Here is a 16573-nt window from a genome sequence, read left to right as displayed (position 1 = left end):
CGGCCCAGCGTGGCGAGAATTTTTTGAAACAAAAGAGGCACTCGCACTGTCGAACCAGAGTCAAGTCCACTCCATCCGAGAGGCACAAATGTCAAATGATGTAATCCAGCACCATTGCCACGCATCATCATCATATTTCTCAATTCTCATCGAAGTTATTGGGGCACTGGAATTTTGTGCTTTTTCTATACATGCTGCTGCAACTTTGCTCCCAAAGTCCCAAGCTCCAACTAAACTAAGCCCTGACATTGGCTAGAGCACATTCCCTCGGTACCAGATTTTTTTTCTAAAAATGAAAAAGAAAGAAACACTGAGATTACACTACACCAATGCCAATGCTTCCAGCATACTCCTGTACAGTGCTCATTCTAGAACAGCAGCTGAGTAAAGATCGACAGGGAATTTGGGTTGGCAGGTAGCTACAGACTCGCCCTTGTATAATGCAACTCTAGCAGCTTTGCTTCCTCGTTACAGGTTGGCCGCCTCGATAGACCGACCGACGGTACCAGATCACAAGTTCTGAATTCTAGTGTTAATCTGCTCTATAACACTGCAGCACCCACACAGTCAGGACTTCCGGACAGAGAAGACGACACCATCGGTCAGAGGCAGGAGGCTGAAATAGGAGCCGTTCTGGTCGACACAGCACGCGTGCCACTTTATCTGATACAAACCTTCAGGGAACGAGGAGACATTCAGCAAGCAAGCCGAGAATCCCTGCCCGCTATCAGCTGGTTCGAAGCGTGCAAAGGCCATAACCATCTCTGAGCTGGACTGGGAATCCTTCTCATCCCTGCCCTTCCTCAAATCACTCCTTAAGTACCACAGCAGCTTGGAATTAAGCTCAACCATTTCGGCAGTCTTGTGCGGTCCAAACTGCTTCCTTCTTGTTCCTGCTGTGTCTAAGCAGGGTGCCGAGCTTGTGGCTAGAATGCAGTACAATTTCATGGGGCGAATGGCAGTTCTCTCTAACAAACGCTTCCACTGCATGCAGAGAGTAAGAGACAACTGGAAACCAGGCTCTACCGACATTTCATTTTTGTCCGCAGGATTTGAAACAAACATGTAAAGTTCAGCGCCAAGGCAAGGCCTGCATATATACCAAAAAAAGAATGTTATCTCATGTTTGGAAGCTCCATTTGCAGGCAACAAATCTCTAGATGAAGTTTGGTATTGTGACACAAATATGCAAGATAACAAGAATATTCTACAACAAAAATAATACTGAAAACACTCTTTCTATCAGAAACTGTCTAGTATTTCAGTCACCAAACAAATGCTAATAGGTCATAATCATATTTGATTATCAATGTAGTGAAACAGAATATGTACCTTACTCTGAAGAAGTACTTGGGAACCACAAAAGGCAATTCCATAAACTTCTGCAAAATGGTGGACAGAAGTTGCAACCCTCTTGTCATTCCATTAGCTTTAGCATTCCCATGTGCGGAAAGCAACGATGCCACGGCAAAATGGCAAAGAGAATATGAATCCTTTTCAAGATCTCCAGAACAGTTCATTCGTCCACTGGACTGTAAACAGACCTGTGCATCAAAAGAAGTGGGCATGAACTGTTGCAGTTTGGAAACAATCTGCCTGTCCAACCCATCTACTCTTCCATGTAAATCTTGTAGGACCAAAGCATAAGAAAACCTCTTCGGAAGCTTGCATGACTCTACATCACTACATGCTCTTGAGAAATCCACAGAATATGCAGTACAAAATGCCAACAGCGAGCACATGAAAGCAAGCCTGGCTAAACTACTAGAGCTATGACAATCCATGTCCATATGGGATGCAGCAAGGAGATCATAACTCTTTGCCAGATCACTTAATCTTAAAGAGCAACTAGCCAAAGCAAGTATTTGGCCTTGGATAATCTCTCCAGATACATTTAAATGATCTTCTCTTCCTTCATATGCAGAAGAATTTGCACTAAGAATACCAAGAATGTCAGTTAACATCTCAAGAAATGATGATCTGAGGCTAATGAACCATCTCTGGAAAAAGAATTCATAATCTGAGGCGGCATTTGATTCTAGAGCATCATTAGCTAAGCCTGTTCTGCCACAAATACCAGTGATTGTTGCTTGGTGACCATGCAACTCTTGAGATTCACTGAGAATACTGTCAAGATCTGTTTCAGCACAGTAAAGCTCCTCGCTAAGATCATTGTCTGTTTTTAGCTCACCAACTAACTTTATAGTTGCTGAGGGAAAAAGTAATAGCTTCATCTCAATTTCCCCAGCAGAAAAAAGTAGCAATGATTTGAACCAACAACTGAAAGAGCCTGGATTAAATACATCTGCCAGTTTCCTGAAGACAAAGGAAGCAGTGAACCAGAGACCTTTACGACAACAGTACATGGAAGACCTATAAGCTTCCCAGTATTTCTGTTTTTTTATAAGCATTTTGGTCATTCGAAGTGCACATAATTCCTGAGCTATCCAAACAGAAGGAGTTAAGAAAAAACTTGGCCCCTCTTTTGAATCACCTGGTTCCTGATTCCCATCTCTGATTTTACAAGTATCCCGGGCAATACAAGCACACATTATCAGATGGAAGGCTTCATATGTGCTCCAGTATTGAGAGTCATTCTGATGAACGCACTCAATTAGACCCTTAATGCTATCATGGAGATTGTATCTAGCACCAGATGTCTTACAAAGAACATCGTGACAAGCATTTCCAAACCTGAGCGTGCAAAGAGTAAGATCATGCATAATGGACCTTTTATTCTTGCGGTCAAATTTGGAGGAATCCAATTTTCCCTTACCAATGTCTGTTTCAATGGGAGAAGCTTCAATCCTTGTAGCTAAAAGTTCAACATTGCCATTTGAGGTGTTCAATTCCTCAAGAGCAATAATTGTCTGGAATGGTTCAACAGAGGTAACGGCAACTTCAGAGTAATCACGGCCATTAATTTGAGATAGTTCTTTTACCACACTGATTAGTTTACCAAGAGCAACAGTAGCCGCAGAAGGGTAGCATGTGACAAGCTTCACCATAAGTCTGAAAGGAGCTATATATTTCTTATCCCATTCAGATGGCATGCAGATGCTTCCGCTAGTGACTTTTTTCTTTTCACAGCTGATTACTTGATTGACCAGAGATATAATATAATTCACAATCATTGTTATGATATTATACAGAGGTCTGTCCATACCATTTTCTTCAGAAGTTAGTGATATGTTGTTGGTTGCTCCTTGGCACTCAGCATATGCAAATGGTAAACCCTTAAGAATGGTCATGTTCAAATCTGGCCTCACTTGCTTGAGAATGCAAAAGACTTCCACAAGTATTTCTAGAGCAGTGCCTTGCATCTCCAAGGAAGAAGAATGTAAATAACTTTCAGCAGCCAGAAGAAGCTTAGATAATTCAGAACCATCGAAATGATGAATGCCTGACGCTTTACCACAGAAATTCTGAAAAATGTATTATCCAATCAGATAATAAGAGGAAAATGAGGTATAAATCAGAAAGCACAGAGGCAATTTATCATCACCTTCTGCAGAATCCTTAACACATAGCTCTTACAGTCAAGTGAAAGATCCTCATCATCAATTAGTGGCAACAATCTGCCAAAAACAGTCCTAATAACTGAAAAATGGTAGGTATTTCTGTGAAACATAAAACACATGCATTTTAACACCATAGACTTCATAGGAGTGGAATCATGATTCAGAAACAGTAACAGTAAATCCACCTGCAATAGCATGGTGACCAAAGGAATAAGTTAGTTCAAAATCAATAAACAAGATGAGAACATTCATGTTTACGGATCATTGCTAGCTACCAGAATCTCTTATCCAGATGTTTTGATAAAAATATATCGTTTATGTTAACATAGAAATTTGCAATAGTACAAATGTTAGTGCTAACGAACAAGAGGTTTGTGGTAACATCCAAGTGTTATGAATGTTATGTATATTGTTGGTACATAATTCAAACCTTATTGTTGGATTAACTTTTGGAAGCAGAACGCATCTTTCAGTAAAGTGACAAAGGGTAACATATAGGAAAACTAATATTGTCTGAAAAAGGAAATGAATTTGCCAATTTGAAGTTCGGAACCATATATCGCAGAAATTGATTCTTGCCATTATTAGTTGAAGGTTGCAATTTGAAAACATCACTTCAAGGAGAACTTCATGAATATTTCAATATACACAAATATATGCTTGTTGCAACATGGACACAATGACATAGCAGGAAACACAGTTGCAGGGACAGTGGACATTGCTTGCACTACCTGGTCGCAGAACAAAATGATCGACTTGGATACCAATCTTGAGAGCGAATAGAGCATTTCATATTTGAATACATCTTCCAGTGTGCCTAGAACCATCTGCTTTCCAACCTGTGAGGTTAACCAAAAAAATTACTTCATAATGTTCAGTGAGGATAACAGCATGCAACATATGAAGAATGGCTCCTTTAGGAATGTGGAAGCAAAATGCAAGTATGCAACATTATCTTGTTATTATCTAATCCCTCCATCTTAGAACATCCCCCATATCAGTTATGGCCAATTTTAATCATTGACATCTATATCAGCTTGGCCATGAGTGCAACTTTAGTTCAATATGTGTGGGTATGAACAGCCATATCCACGTAAGCTTTGCACGGGTGGCAGATATTGGCCAAAACTAAAGTAAATGAATAAATTTCATCTTTAAGCAACAAACGTATATCCATAAACACCTCATGAACTCTATGGATAACAGCCAACGTACAATCAAGCTTTGAGAAAGCCTTAATTGCTGCCATGATAACTTGTGGTTCTGATGTCTGAGAACAAATCAATCTTCGGAACACTTCAAGAATTATCCATGAGAAGTCCTCAGACAGACGACAAATGCAACCAGCCGCAAAGATTGCTGACTTGACCTGCCAATTGACACATGCAAACCTTTAAAATTGGATACCCTCCTACTTTTGGAAAATGCAAACACTTGATAGCACTCGCATGCTATCCAGTCAAATAGGAAGTTTGTCTGGGGCATATGGTTCATTGCAATGTTAAAGAAAGGTACTGACCTCGAGAGCACTTGAGGCGCCCAAGCTGGAGAGAATCAAAGAGCGGACGTGCACGCTGTCCTTGGAGACCTCGGCGAGGCAGCCGAACACGCGCAGCGCGAGTGCCCTGTCCCGCGCGCTCCCCGTGTCGTACACCGCCTTGACCCTCCTGAGCAATTGGTCGGGCTCCGCCACGCAAGCCCCGGCCAGCGCGCCGCGTCCCCCCGCAGCGGCAAGGAGGGTCCTGACGATGCGGGCCCGCATGGCGCCGTCGGCGGTCCTGAACTCGGTGGCGAGGCGGAGGAGCATGGTCTCCGCGAAGACGCGCGCCTCCCCGGGCAGGACGCCGTACGAGGATGCGACGGGCGCGGGGGCGGGGGAGGTGGCGCAAGCGCAGAGCTGGCGGAGGCGCGGGCTGGCGGCGTCGAGGGCGCGGATGCGCGTGGCTGCGGCCGAACGGGAGCGGAGGTGAATGAGGGGGAATAGAGGAACGAGAAGGGGAGGAGGTGCTGTTGAGCTTACCCTGGTGGCGGGAGCGGAGTCCCCTGTCGAGGTCGATACTCCAGTCCATGGCGGATGCCGCCGGGATCCTCTCCATCGCCGCCGCCGGTCGCCGGAGGGTTTTGGTTTTCTAATTTTTTCGACGGGATGCGTTTTGTTTGCCGCACCGCCGCACGGAGGGTACGCACGTAGGAAAGACGTTCGATCTTGATCCTACGGTTTTCATCTCCGTAAGCCCTTTCTACCTCTATTTTCCTCTCACATTCCTACCGGTTTTGGGTTTCAAAGGACTATGGTCTGCCCGGCGACAGCCAGGCCTGTTTGAGCGGCCGGTTTTGAGTTTCTCTGAATTGTTGTTGGCTTCTTCTTTTGAAAAGCTAATACTAACTTTATAAGCACATGTAAAATATTGGACTGGATCAAAAAATTTCAATCATATAATCAATCACTCATGACATAATAGACCAAGGTATATCTTAACATTTTTTAAGCGAAAAGGCATATCTTAATTAATCTCTCGTTTTTCGTATTGGACGTCACGTCAGCGTCGTGCGTCCAGATCAACCCCTAAGCAAAATCCGTGTGTGAGACGTATTTGGAGAAAAATAAAGATTAGTCATACTATCAGATCTTGAACTGCTTAGGTCCACCCTTAAAGCATCCTCCAGCAATCTTCAGTAATCCTTTCCCAATAATTAGGGCGTGTTTGGATCCTCAGGTTAAAGTTTAGCCCTTGTCATATCGAATGTCGGATGTTAATTAGAAGAATTAAATATGAGCTAATTATAAAACTAATTGTAGAAGCCCTAGACTAATTTGCTAGATGAATCTATTAAGCCTAATTAATCCATCATTAGCAAATGGTTACTGTAGCACCACATTGTCAAATCATGGACTAATTGGGCTTAATAGATTCGTCTCGCGAATCAGCCTCCATTTGTGCAATTAGTTTTGTAATTAGCTTATATTTAATACTCTTAATTAGTATCAAACATCCGATATAACATGAGCTAAAGTTTAGCCCCTAGTATCCAAACAGAGCCTTAGTATTGGGAGATGTCCCAATATTAGTTTTAAAATTATTAGGAGAGTTGTTTTTACAGTCCACAATAACCAATTCCCTTCATTTCTCTACGTTCACGTGGATGAAAACTATTTATACTTAATTTTGATATCCAAATAATTTAAAACATTATGTAACACCCCACGTAAGTCATAAATATTTCAAATTCTAATCTAAATTGAAATTTTCCAATTGCATCAAATATTCCAAATAAAATAAGGATAAAGTAAAACATAGAACATCACACACTCCCATTTCCACTCCCACTCCCAACCATCCTTGATAGAATTTGCGCACGCATTGATTCCAGATATGCTCTCTGTGTCTGATTAAGCCTACTAGTATCCATGAACATGATCTTGTATTCTTGCTCCATCTTCTTCGCATGTGCGGTTGTGCCTCTTCTCCAAGTACTCTCAATTTTTCCTCTTCAATTGCCAACTTGCGCTCCTCCATTACCTTAACCTCCATCCACCTTGATTCCTTAGACTTCTTGTTAGCCTCCATCTCCTTCCTTGTTGTGATCATTTCTTGAACTGCGGATTGGAACACAACACCATATCCTCCTTTCTTTACTCTTTCCTTCTCTTGCTTCCTCCCCGAAGGTCTCTTTTTGTTGTTCACCACCAATCTTGGAGTTCCACTCTCCTCCTCATCGTCCTCATTGTCATCAGTGAAATTATCCATAATTAAGATGGATACGAAAGTGTAACGGCCTAGGATAAAAATCCTTCACGTCAATCTTAATCCGAGTCCCTTATCACCTGTCTCAGTTTTCCAAGCCTAAGTGCTCAACCTCCAGATCTCCCAACCCCTTCGATCCGACCCCTTGCCGTGTTTTCCCCAGTTCCGACCCCGCCGACCCCCAACCCACCGTCGGATCTTCCTAAGTCATCCCACAACGTCACCCTTCATTTTGAGCCGTGGACCACCGAGACTGACCGGTGGGCCCATGAGATCTTTCTCCCAGATCTCCCGCGACAGGCGCACTCAAGTTGCATGCCCGCTTCAGAGTTCCCCAGCCGCGTGGCTCAACTCCTCCGACGCCCGCCACTCCGCCTCGTCGCCGGCCACGACCGGATGGATTCTCGCGCCCCCTTCCCCAATCGCGGCGGAAGCTCCTCTGCTACCTTTTCTGCAGCACCTCGCCGCCCGCGACCATCATCACATCGCCAGATCCCAGCTGCAGAGCCGATGCCGCCCGTCTTTTCCGTCACCTCTCCACAGTCGCGCCGCCCCGGTCCTCGCTACGCGACGATTCCTCCTCCGCCAACCCAGACCGCGGCAGCGACAGCTCCTTTTCCGCCTTGTCAAAAGCTCCGCCGCGACAATGTGTTGCTCCGCGCTCGCCCGCGCGACCGCAGCCGCCTGTCTTCTCACCTGTGCGCCCTCGTTTCTAGCGTCGTTTCCCGGGTCACTTCCATCAGATCCACCGCACGACGACGCCCACCTCCGCCAAATCTCAACCACCGGCAAACCCGCGTCTGCGCCGCCCTGACGTCAGTACCCAATGACCGTCGGTGTCATCCCCGAAGTCCTGCTCCACCGCCCTCGTCGCTCAATCGCCGCCCCGGCAGAGCACTCCATCGCTTCTTCCCCGGCCTTCGCGTCGCTCCCCTTCTCGCTTCCGCGCAGCTATAAAATGGGATGACGAAGCCCCGCCGGAGTTCCCCTTTGCCATCGCTGCCCTCTCGCTTACTCCCTGTTTGCGCTCACAGCGCCACCACCTAAGTCTGAGGAACTCTCCTCTCTACTCAAACACCACATTTCCCCAATCCACCAGCCACTGCTCCCCGTGCTGCACAAGAGTTTGCTTGTGAATCCACAAGAAGCACCGCCGCCGCCGACATACCACCGGACATCCTCGCCGCTATCCCAAGCCTGTTCTTTCCTGACCCCAAGCCTCACCTGTAAGACGAAGGTAAGCTACCGACCCTTGTTCGCCTCGTCCGACCCCTCCTATCCGCCCGACCCCGGTTCTGTCTCGCCTGACCCTGTCTGTTCCGCCGACCTTTCTCCGTCTCGCCCGAGGGCTCGGCTGTATCTTTTTCCTTGAACCGAGGGTGTATGTATAAAACTTGGGGATTTTTCAGCGTTACGTCTGAGGACCCCTAGCACATCTTTTCCTCTAGATTAACGGTCAGATCATAAGTTCCTCCCCGTCCGACCCTTATATCTTGATCTCCATCAACTCAATTGAACCTCCCCCACCCTCCTGTTGTTGGGATACGAGGTAGGCTACACTAGCGCAAATCAAAATTTCTACCGTGTAAAACCAGGAAGAGCTGCCGTATAAGGATCACGGGATTACCACTCGACGCACTACTGGTGCGGAAGATGTAGATATGCGCCGATGCAGTGAAGACGATCACGTTGTCGTACGTAGTCGATCAACATAGTCGTACGTAGTCGATCACGTCAACGTCCAGGAGCTCCTCAGCAGCTCGTCCACGTGCAGCAAGATCGCCCTCGTGCCGCGGCTTGTCGTCGGCTCGTCGTGGCTCGTCGGCGGCTCGTCCAAGTGCTGCAGGCGCAACACCTCCAAGGTATCCACACGTGCAGGGAGGAAGCGTCGCAAGCCGGACTGCTAGATCCGTGAGTTGCAACAGGCGAGGGCGTGGGAGGCGCAGCAGATGTGTTTCGCCAAAAGGTGTAAACCCTAGGGCGCCCCCACCCCTCTATTTATAGAGGTTCCTGACGGGCCTCTGGGTCCGAGGTCCATTAGTACTTCTAAACCTAATCCAACTCGGATAAGATCCGAATTGGGCTTCCAGCCCCTTAAGTGTGTGACTCTATGGGTTCGGATACGTATAGACATGGTCCGAGTACTCCTACTCGGCCCAATAGTCGGTAGCGGCCTCTAGCAAGACGTGCCAACTCATATACGCACACGAAGATCATATCAGACGAACCATCATAACATAATATACATGCTATTCCCTTTGCCTCACGATATTTGGTCTAGCTTCAAGCCGACTGCTCTTTCTCGATCCTGTGATTCGGAATCCCTTTGTAGGTTAACTCTTAACCGTACGTAGCATGGCCATGCATTTTCGGATCCGATCACTCGAGGGGCCCAGAGATATCTCTCTCAATCAGAGAGGGGCAAATCCCATTTTGATTGACCATGTCTTATAGCATGCTTCTTGACAAACCCGAAAGCTACCTTTATAACTACCCTGTTACGGCGTAGCGTTTGATAGCCCCTAAGTAGGTCGATCCACATCTAGAATACATGCGACAATCTCAGGTCTAAGGACAAAGCGTATATGTTGTTTAAAGAGAGAACTACTTCTCGTGTTGGGTCAGTCCTAGCACATGTCTCCACATGTGTCCACACTATTAGTTCAACATCTCCATGTCCATGACTTGTGAAACATAGTCATCAACTAATACATATGCTAGTCTAATATTCATGTGTGTCCTCGCATGAACTCCGACTAGGGACAACTTTAGAATAACCATACAAGTAAAGAGTTTCACATACAATTCACATAATTGCAAATCAATTCAAGTAGCCTTTAATGGATATTCAATGAACACAATATACAAATCATGGATACAAATGGAATATCATCATCTCTATGATTGCCTCTAGGGCATACCTCCAACACCTGTAACTTGCCGCAAGTTTCTGGGCTCAAACTTGCAAGTGTTGCTGTTGAAATAACCGTCTAAATGCTAACCAATGCATTGCATTCGTGTAGAGCTGCGTCTCGCCGACGGCTTCTACGAGCTGCACCCGGCGCCAGAAGACGAAGGTGTGGCCGAGCCCCTGCCTCCAGAAGCCGAAGCCGCCCAAGCAGACGAGAAGTTTCCCTCCTCCTTGCTCGAAGGCAAGCCCCGGATGCATGAATCCCCTATGTTTTACCAAACTTGTGCATGCCTTCTTTAACATGCTTGTGCATTTACGTATAGGAATTGTTTGGAACCATAGATGCATAACTTAGCTCCCTTGATCTGAACACTAGCTGTTGGACCGGGTAGATGCTTTGCTTAAATAGGAAACGGTAAAAGCCGAGTGATTTCCTGTCACTCGCGAGTTGTAGGAGTTGGTTGTTTTCTCTTCTGTTACAACTATAAGGACGATGGATGGGGCAGGGTTTTGGGTAACTCTTTGGTGGTCGGTTGATCACCGCGTCTGTCTATAAAACTTTCTAAGGCCCGACAGTGGTGGTGTTCGTGATCAAGTGTTTGAAAGTACTAATCTCATACCTAGTATGGGATAGGGAAGCCTAATACCTGATTGAACTAGGGCGTGGCTTATACCCCTGCTGTCCCTGGAACGAGGTTCCCATGGTGCATCATGTGGATGCAAGTGCGGTCACAGTACGGTAGAGACCGGGATTGTGGAGCATTGCATGCCAAGGGAAGTTTGGACCTGACACGCGCCTGGGAATTGATGGGGACGGCCAACACAGGAAGCAACCCTTGTGGTGCGCGGATGTCGTGAGATTAGGTTCGCCATGCATGGTTAAGAAACTCGAATCGATTCGTCTGCCTCTCACAGTTTGAGATTGCTTGATCGCTATGTCACCCTGAGTAAATAAGGAACATGATAATGGTATGGTCTGGATGATGATGTATCTACCTTTGGTTGATTCTATGTATGTTTAGAGTAGATTGCAAACCTAGACCAGATAATGAACTTAGAACAGGAGCTAAAACTTGAAAGTAGGGATACGCCTAGCGCTTTTGGCAAACAAACCCCTCAGCCAAAAAGCCTTGCATGTCTAGAAGTGGTGGAGTAGCGTACTCCTGTCGGTTAAGTCTTGTTGAGCTTAGTAGCTCAGCCTTGTTGTGGCTCTTCTTTTTCAGGTGAAGTTGCTGCCTCTGAGCCTCCCTCTGCTGGCACTTGGCCGCCCCAACTCCCTCCGGGTTGGACGGTTGGGTGGGATCCCTCCTCGGACGGCGAGGAGAGGGATCACTGATGTCCCGGTTGGCCTCACCAGGGATGTCCGACTCCGGCGAGTTAGCTTCCGCTAGTTGTGTTACCTATGTTGTTTTTTTCTCCTGAATTTGTAAACTCTGATGTTGGTTTATGGTCAAACTAAATGGTTAATTTGTTAACTCGGTGGACTTGTTGTATTCTCTGGAACCGCTCACCTTCGTGTGGGTTTGCTATTCGGTCCTGTTCAAGTGGTTAAATCGGTTGAAATCCGACGGCACTTCGTGTTTACTTGGTTTAGGCGTGAGTGTCGCGTATCATGCGGCTTAATCATGTTTAACCAAGCAAATCCGAAGTGGATCCGCCACAGCTGGTACCAGAGCCGGTTTAGCAAGATAGAGAACACAACAGGCCCTAACACACTTCTTTTAAAGATAAAAGTTGCAAGAAACTCTTTGAAAAATCTCGTACGATCGTTAAGGATGACTTTAGTACGAGAGGCCCTAGGGGATTTTGGGGTTGTTTTTAGGTGGCTAATATCTAATTGGTTATTGTTGACACCGGATTTTGACCAATCCTATAAATTCGGAGTACAAGATAATTGGAGTCACGTACAACAATAAGAAGCTAGCATGCGTGTATATGGGCACGGAGTCCAAATCGGCTTCATTGGATTGATCGGCAAGGAGAGGCAAGGATGATATAAAGGAAAGGCCAGCACGTATGGATAAAAATGATTAGAATATACAACATGGATTCTGGTGCACTTTGCATGCCATGCGTGGGAGGCTTCCAGAATAATTATGCATGCAGCCGATCGGTGCATGTACGGGAGGTTGTTTCATAGAATAAAATATTTTAGAGATAGAGTTGGGTTAGTTAGAGATAGAGTTTTTTATTAGAAAAGATTGTGTACGTGACTTGCCTTGTGCGTGGTTAGATGTCAATTATGTAACGTCCGTCCTATAAATATAAAGGGACGTGGCCATTGTAAATTATCATCACACGATCAATATACAACACATTTATCCTTTATTTACCTTTTCAGCTTCACGCCATTGAATTAGGAGTAGGAGTAATGTAGCTTCTCGACGAGTTCCTTCTAGCAAGCTGGGCTGCATCGACCTCGATCTCCGGCGAGCTGCAAAGTTCCGTCACCAGGTGTTCTAGGCTTTAACCACCAGGCGCATCGCTGTGGTTTCGTCTAGTTTCATCTACCAGTTATCGGGTATCTTGGATCTTTGACTTACGGCGCATCGCTTCTGTCTCGATCTACGGTATTCACTAGTTATCCCGCCTTGATTAAGCTTGCATCGGCTGATATTTATCTGTTATTTCATCTTGCCGTTCAGTTTGCTTCAATTAGCTTTAGATCGGTTCATCATAGACGATAGATCATTTAATAGCCTGTTGCATCTTAATCTTGGTTACCCCTTCGAGTGCTGTTGGGAGTAAGTTCCATTGTGATTGGATTCATCAACTGACGGGGTTCAGATTAACGTCCTGCTAAATATTTCTAGACTGCAACTACCGGAGCGCATCGCTGTGGTTTCACCTAAAAATATTAGTGGTGATGTTAGTTTAGATCTCATCGGCTTGTGGCTCTAGCTATGGTGGAGCAACAACTCAACAACATCGTGTTTCCTATCGGCCGTATGGCTGATGGTTATTGTAAATTATATTAAATCGGCCCGATCGGCTGACTCCATCGAACTTCGAGAGAATTATCTCCACCTTATCAGTTGAATGGTCAAACTGACTGGCACGCCCGCGCACACCATGCACGCCGATTTGGATTCTGCACTGGAGTTAAGCAGATCTCCCAGGTCCTCATGTGCTGATGCAGGGTCAACCACCGCCAGGATTTTGCGTCGACACATTTTGGCACGCCGAGTGGGACACGGTTATAAGGCTCACATTTTTATTCAATAAAAAAGCATCTTCAGCAGCTGTATCAAGTTCATCGGCATCGGCGTGTTGGAGTTAATTCAAATCAATATAATATTCCAACCAGAAGAGCCGATGATACAGAAAGATGATCTTAATTTCAATCGGCTGCACATTGTATAGATAAATTTGATGCTAGATTAATTACGGAGGAAACCGATACAACATCGACACCATCATTCCTTACTGATGTTATATATCGGCCAGTTCAGAGGAAACAAGTATCGGCTGGGCACATAGTAGCTGATGGAGTTTTGGTTTTTTTTATCAGCCAAAGGAAACAAAGCATCGGCCGATGGAATATAATCGGCAAGCATAGTGGCCGATGGAATTATTTTTTAGCCAATGGAACTTCTTTTTTCAGCCGACAGAAGTATTTTTCAGCTGATGCAACATTTTTTTTAGCCGATTGGAAAAGCTCCAGCGGGTGGGCAAGAGAGAAATAAAAAAAAATGCATCGGCAGTTGTATCGGCTGATTGGAAGAATTAAAAGGGATCGGCCGATTGGAAATTGCATCGGCTGATGGAAAATGGGATCGGCCGATTGGAGTTGTATCAGCTGATTAAGAAAAAAAACAACGGCCGATCGTAGAGAAAAACATCGGCCGATTAGCATCAGTCAGTTGGAATTAGAAAAAAAAAAGCAGAGAGAGGCATCGGCCGATTAGCGTCAGCCTGTTGGAATTAAAAGAAAAAAAACAGAGAGAGGCATCGGCCGATTAGCGTCAGCCAGTTGGAATTGAAAGAAAAAAAAAGCGTGGCATCGGCCGATGGAAAATTGGTTCAGCCGATTGGGAAAAGAAAGAAAAAAAAAGTGGCATCGGCCGATGGAAAATTGGTATTGCCGATTGAAAAAAAATAGAAGAAGAAAAAAGTTGGCATCGGCCGATAAAAAATTGGTTTAGCGGATTGAAAATTGGATAGGCCGATTGAAAGTTGTATCGGCTAATTAAAAAAAATACATCGGCCGATTAACTGCTTGGCAAAAAGCATTGGCTGACAGTAACCATGACTAACCGAAACAAATCATGCACACCACTTGGCCAGATCATGGAAGTAAAGAGGGGGAGTGGCAACAAGTACCGGATTGTTGTCGGCGTCCGGTGCTTGAGCCGCGCCGCGACGCCGGAACCGCGGACCCTGGCTGTAGGTCGCCGCTGACGACGCAAGGGAGTTGCGGCCTGACCACCGCTGCCGGAAGGCTCTCGGCCGGGAGGGCCGCCCCGGCTGCTGCCGCCTCCTCCCGCTTGGTCGGCGGAGCGAAAGGATCCCTTCGTAGTCGTTGATGTGCGGCCAACCGGAGTTGCATTGAGGTTGAGGCCGGACATACCCAGCTGGCTTGGGGTGGACAGTGGACGACGAGTTCTAATGCGGCTGAGTGTAGGGTTGTACGCACCGGTTCCTGAGACGGCGCGCAGGGAGACAGGTCCTCGTGCGGTGGCTGGCGTCGTAGTCGGGGACGTTGCCGAAGTCCAACCCGGAAGAATCGTCGTATCCGCCGGCGTTGAAGCCCGAGGGGTTGCCGGATCCGCCGGCGAGGAAGCCCGCGGGGTTGCCGGATCGTCAGCGTTGAACTCCGCGCCGTTCCCTTCGCCGTTGAGGTCGTCCATCGCTGCTGACGGGGTCAACAACGGTGGATCCGGTACCGGACACGGTGGATCCGATCGAGTAGGTCCTGGATCTGGTGGTGGAAAGCTCGATTCGAGCGGAGGCGGCAAGAGGAGCGGCGGGGGAGAGGGACAGCGGCCCAGGGGGGACAGAGAGCGGTGGGGGAGAGGGCGAGCAGCACGGGGGAGGGGGAGAGCGGCGGGAGAGGGGGAGAGCAGCGGGGGAGACGAGAGCGACGCAGGGGGAGAGGGAGAGCGACTGCGGGCGGTGCTAGGGTTGGGAGTGCGGCAGGTGCTGTGCTGCTGGACTGGAAAAGGTGGCGTCGGCGGGGCCGAATTCGGGACATCCAAAAGGCCGAATTTGGACCAAAGTTTGCCAGCCCGTTTAGTTACAAAGTACAAAAAGGTGGTCCAAATACTGTACAAAGCCAAATTTGGTCCTCAACTAAACAAAGCCCTAAACTAATAGGGGCGATAGATTCTGCCGCCGACGGCTCGCCCGCAAGTTGGCCCAAAATAAACTAGATGGGCTGTGTTGCTGGGGCGCGCCAAATATTGGCATTGATCCAAACGTGGATGAGTACACAGTCAAGACTACAAAGAAGGATCAGATGAGCAGTCAGAAGTTACACGAGTTCCTCTAATTAGGTATGGAACGCAGTAATTTCATAGAATTTCAATGGAAATCTATTCCTGTATTTTGCTTATGTCACTTGTCGTTCGGAATGGAGGAATGCTTCTGCTGATTCCTTCGAAAAGGATAGTTCCCCTTGAAATGGAGGAAAAACATAGGAAAAATGTAGGATTCCCATTCCTTGAATTCAGTTGCTCTAGCGCCTTTGGTACGCAGGAATTGCTCGCAGGAAAAATGGAGGAAACTTTCCTTTACATTCGATTCCAGAGGAAATTCACAGGAAAAAAAAACATCGACTCAGACCTCATTGTTTCTTGACCTGTGCGGAGGATCGAAGCAAATGGCTTGCCAGGTCGTCATTAGGAACAAAGACCAGTAACAAATATGAGCAATATTCTTTGTCATTCCATCTATTAGCAACTCGTTATCTCCTTTTATGCTTTCTCTCTATCATGGATTTGCTTGTTCCTTAAGTCTAATTCAAGATAATCCTCATCATGCTATTTTATACAGAATAACTAGCTGTTTGCAGAGATTTATGGGAGCAAGCAAGCTGTAATTGAGATTCTATCATTAAGACTGATTATCAACTCTAGTTTCAGTGTACTTCCACTTGTCAGGAAGATAGCAATTGTCAGCTACCATCCAATGGATCAGCTACATCAAGATAATAATACCAGATTTGCACATAGAAATCATACCAAATTCTAACAAAGCCCTAGACAGAATTCAAAGCATGCCTAACTTCTAAAGAATCGCCAAAGCATGTACAAACATATCCAAACGTGTGCTTATTTTGCGAGATAATAATAAATCCGTATCTCCATCAGTAAATCTGCGCACAACAAAACCGACCAATCGACAGGAGGGAGATGGGGAACGGGGCGCAGGAAAACGAAATGAAAGCTTCTACG

At 46.4% G+C, this 16573-nt stretch overlaps 1 protein-coding gene across 2 annotated transcripts; it reads right to left on the bottom strand.

Annotated features, from left to right (window-relative positions):
* Positions 1-135: 135 nt before the first annotated feature.
* On the bottom strand, positions 136-5677 carry LOC101785005. Of its 2 annotated transcripts, XM_012845872.2 has the most exons (7): positions 5542-5677; positions 5041-5465; positions 4705-4890; positions 4253-4360; positions 3506-3706; positions 1333-3425; positions 136-1090 (listed from the first exon to the last, which is right to left on the bottom strand). In XM_012845872.2, the coding sequence occupies exons 1-7, from the start codon at positions 5615-5617 to the stop codon at positions 568-570; spliced, it is 3612 nt and encodes a 1203-aa protein (XP_012701326.1). In that variant the 5' UTR covers positions 5618-5677; the 3' UTR covers positions 136-567. The 2 variants fall into 2 exon arrangements, with proteins under 2 accessions (XP_012701326.1, XP_022682136.1); XM_022826401.1 differs by lacking the exons at positions 5041-5465; positions 5542-5677 and having other exon boundaries at positions 4737-4874.
* Between the last annotated feature and the right edge of the window lie 10896 nt (positions 5678-16573).

Source organism: Setaria italica, chromosome V (genome assembly GCF_000263155.2).
Source record: "Setaria italica strain Yugu1 chromosome V, Setaria_italica_v2.0, whole genome shotgun sequence".
NCBI classification, from domain to species: domain Eukaryota; kingdom Viridiplantae; phylum Streptophyta; class Magnoliopsida; order Poales; family Poaceae; genus Setaria; species Setaria italica.
This window is presented reverse-complemented; position numbering and strand designations above follow the sequence as displayed.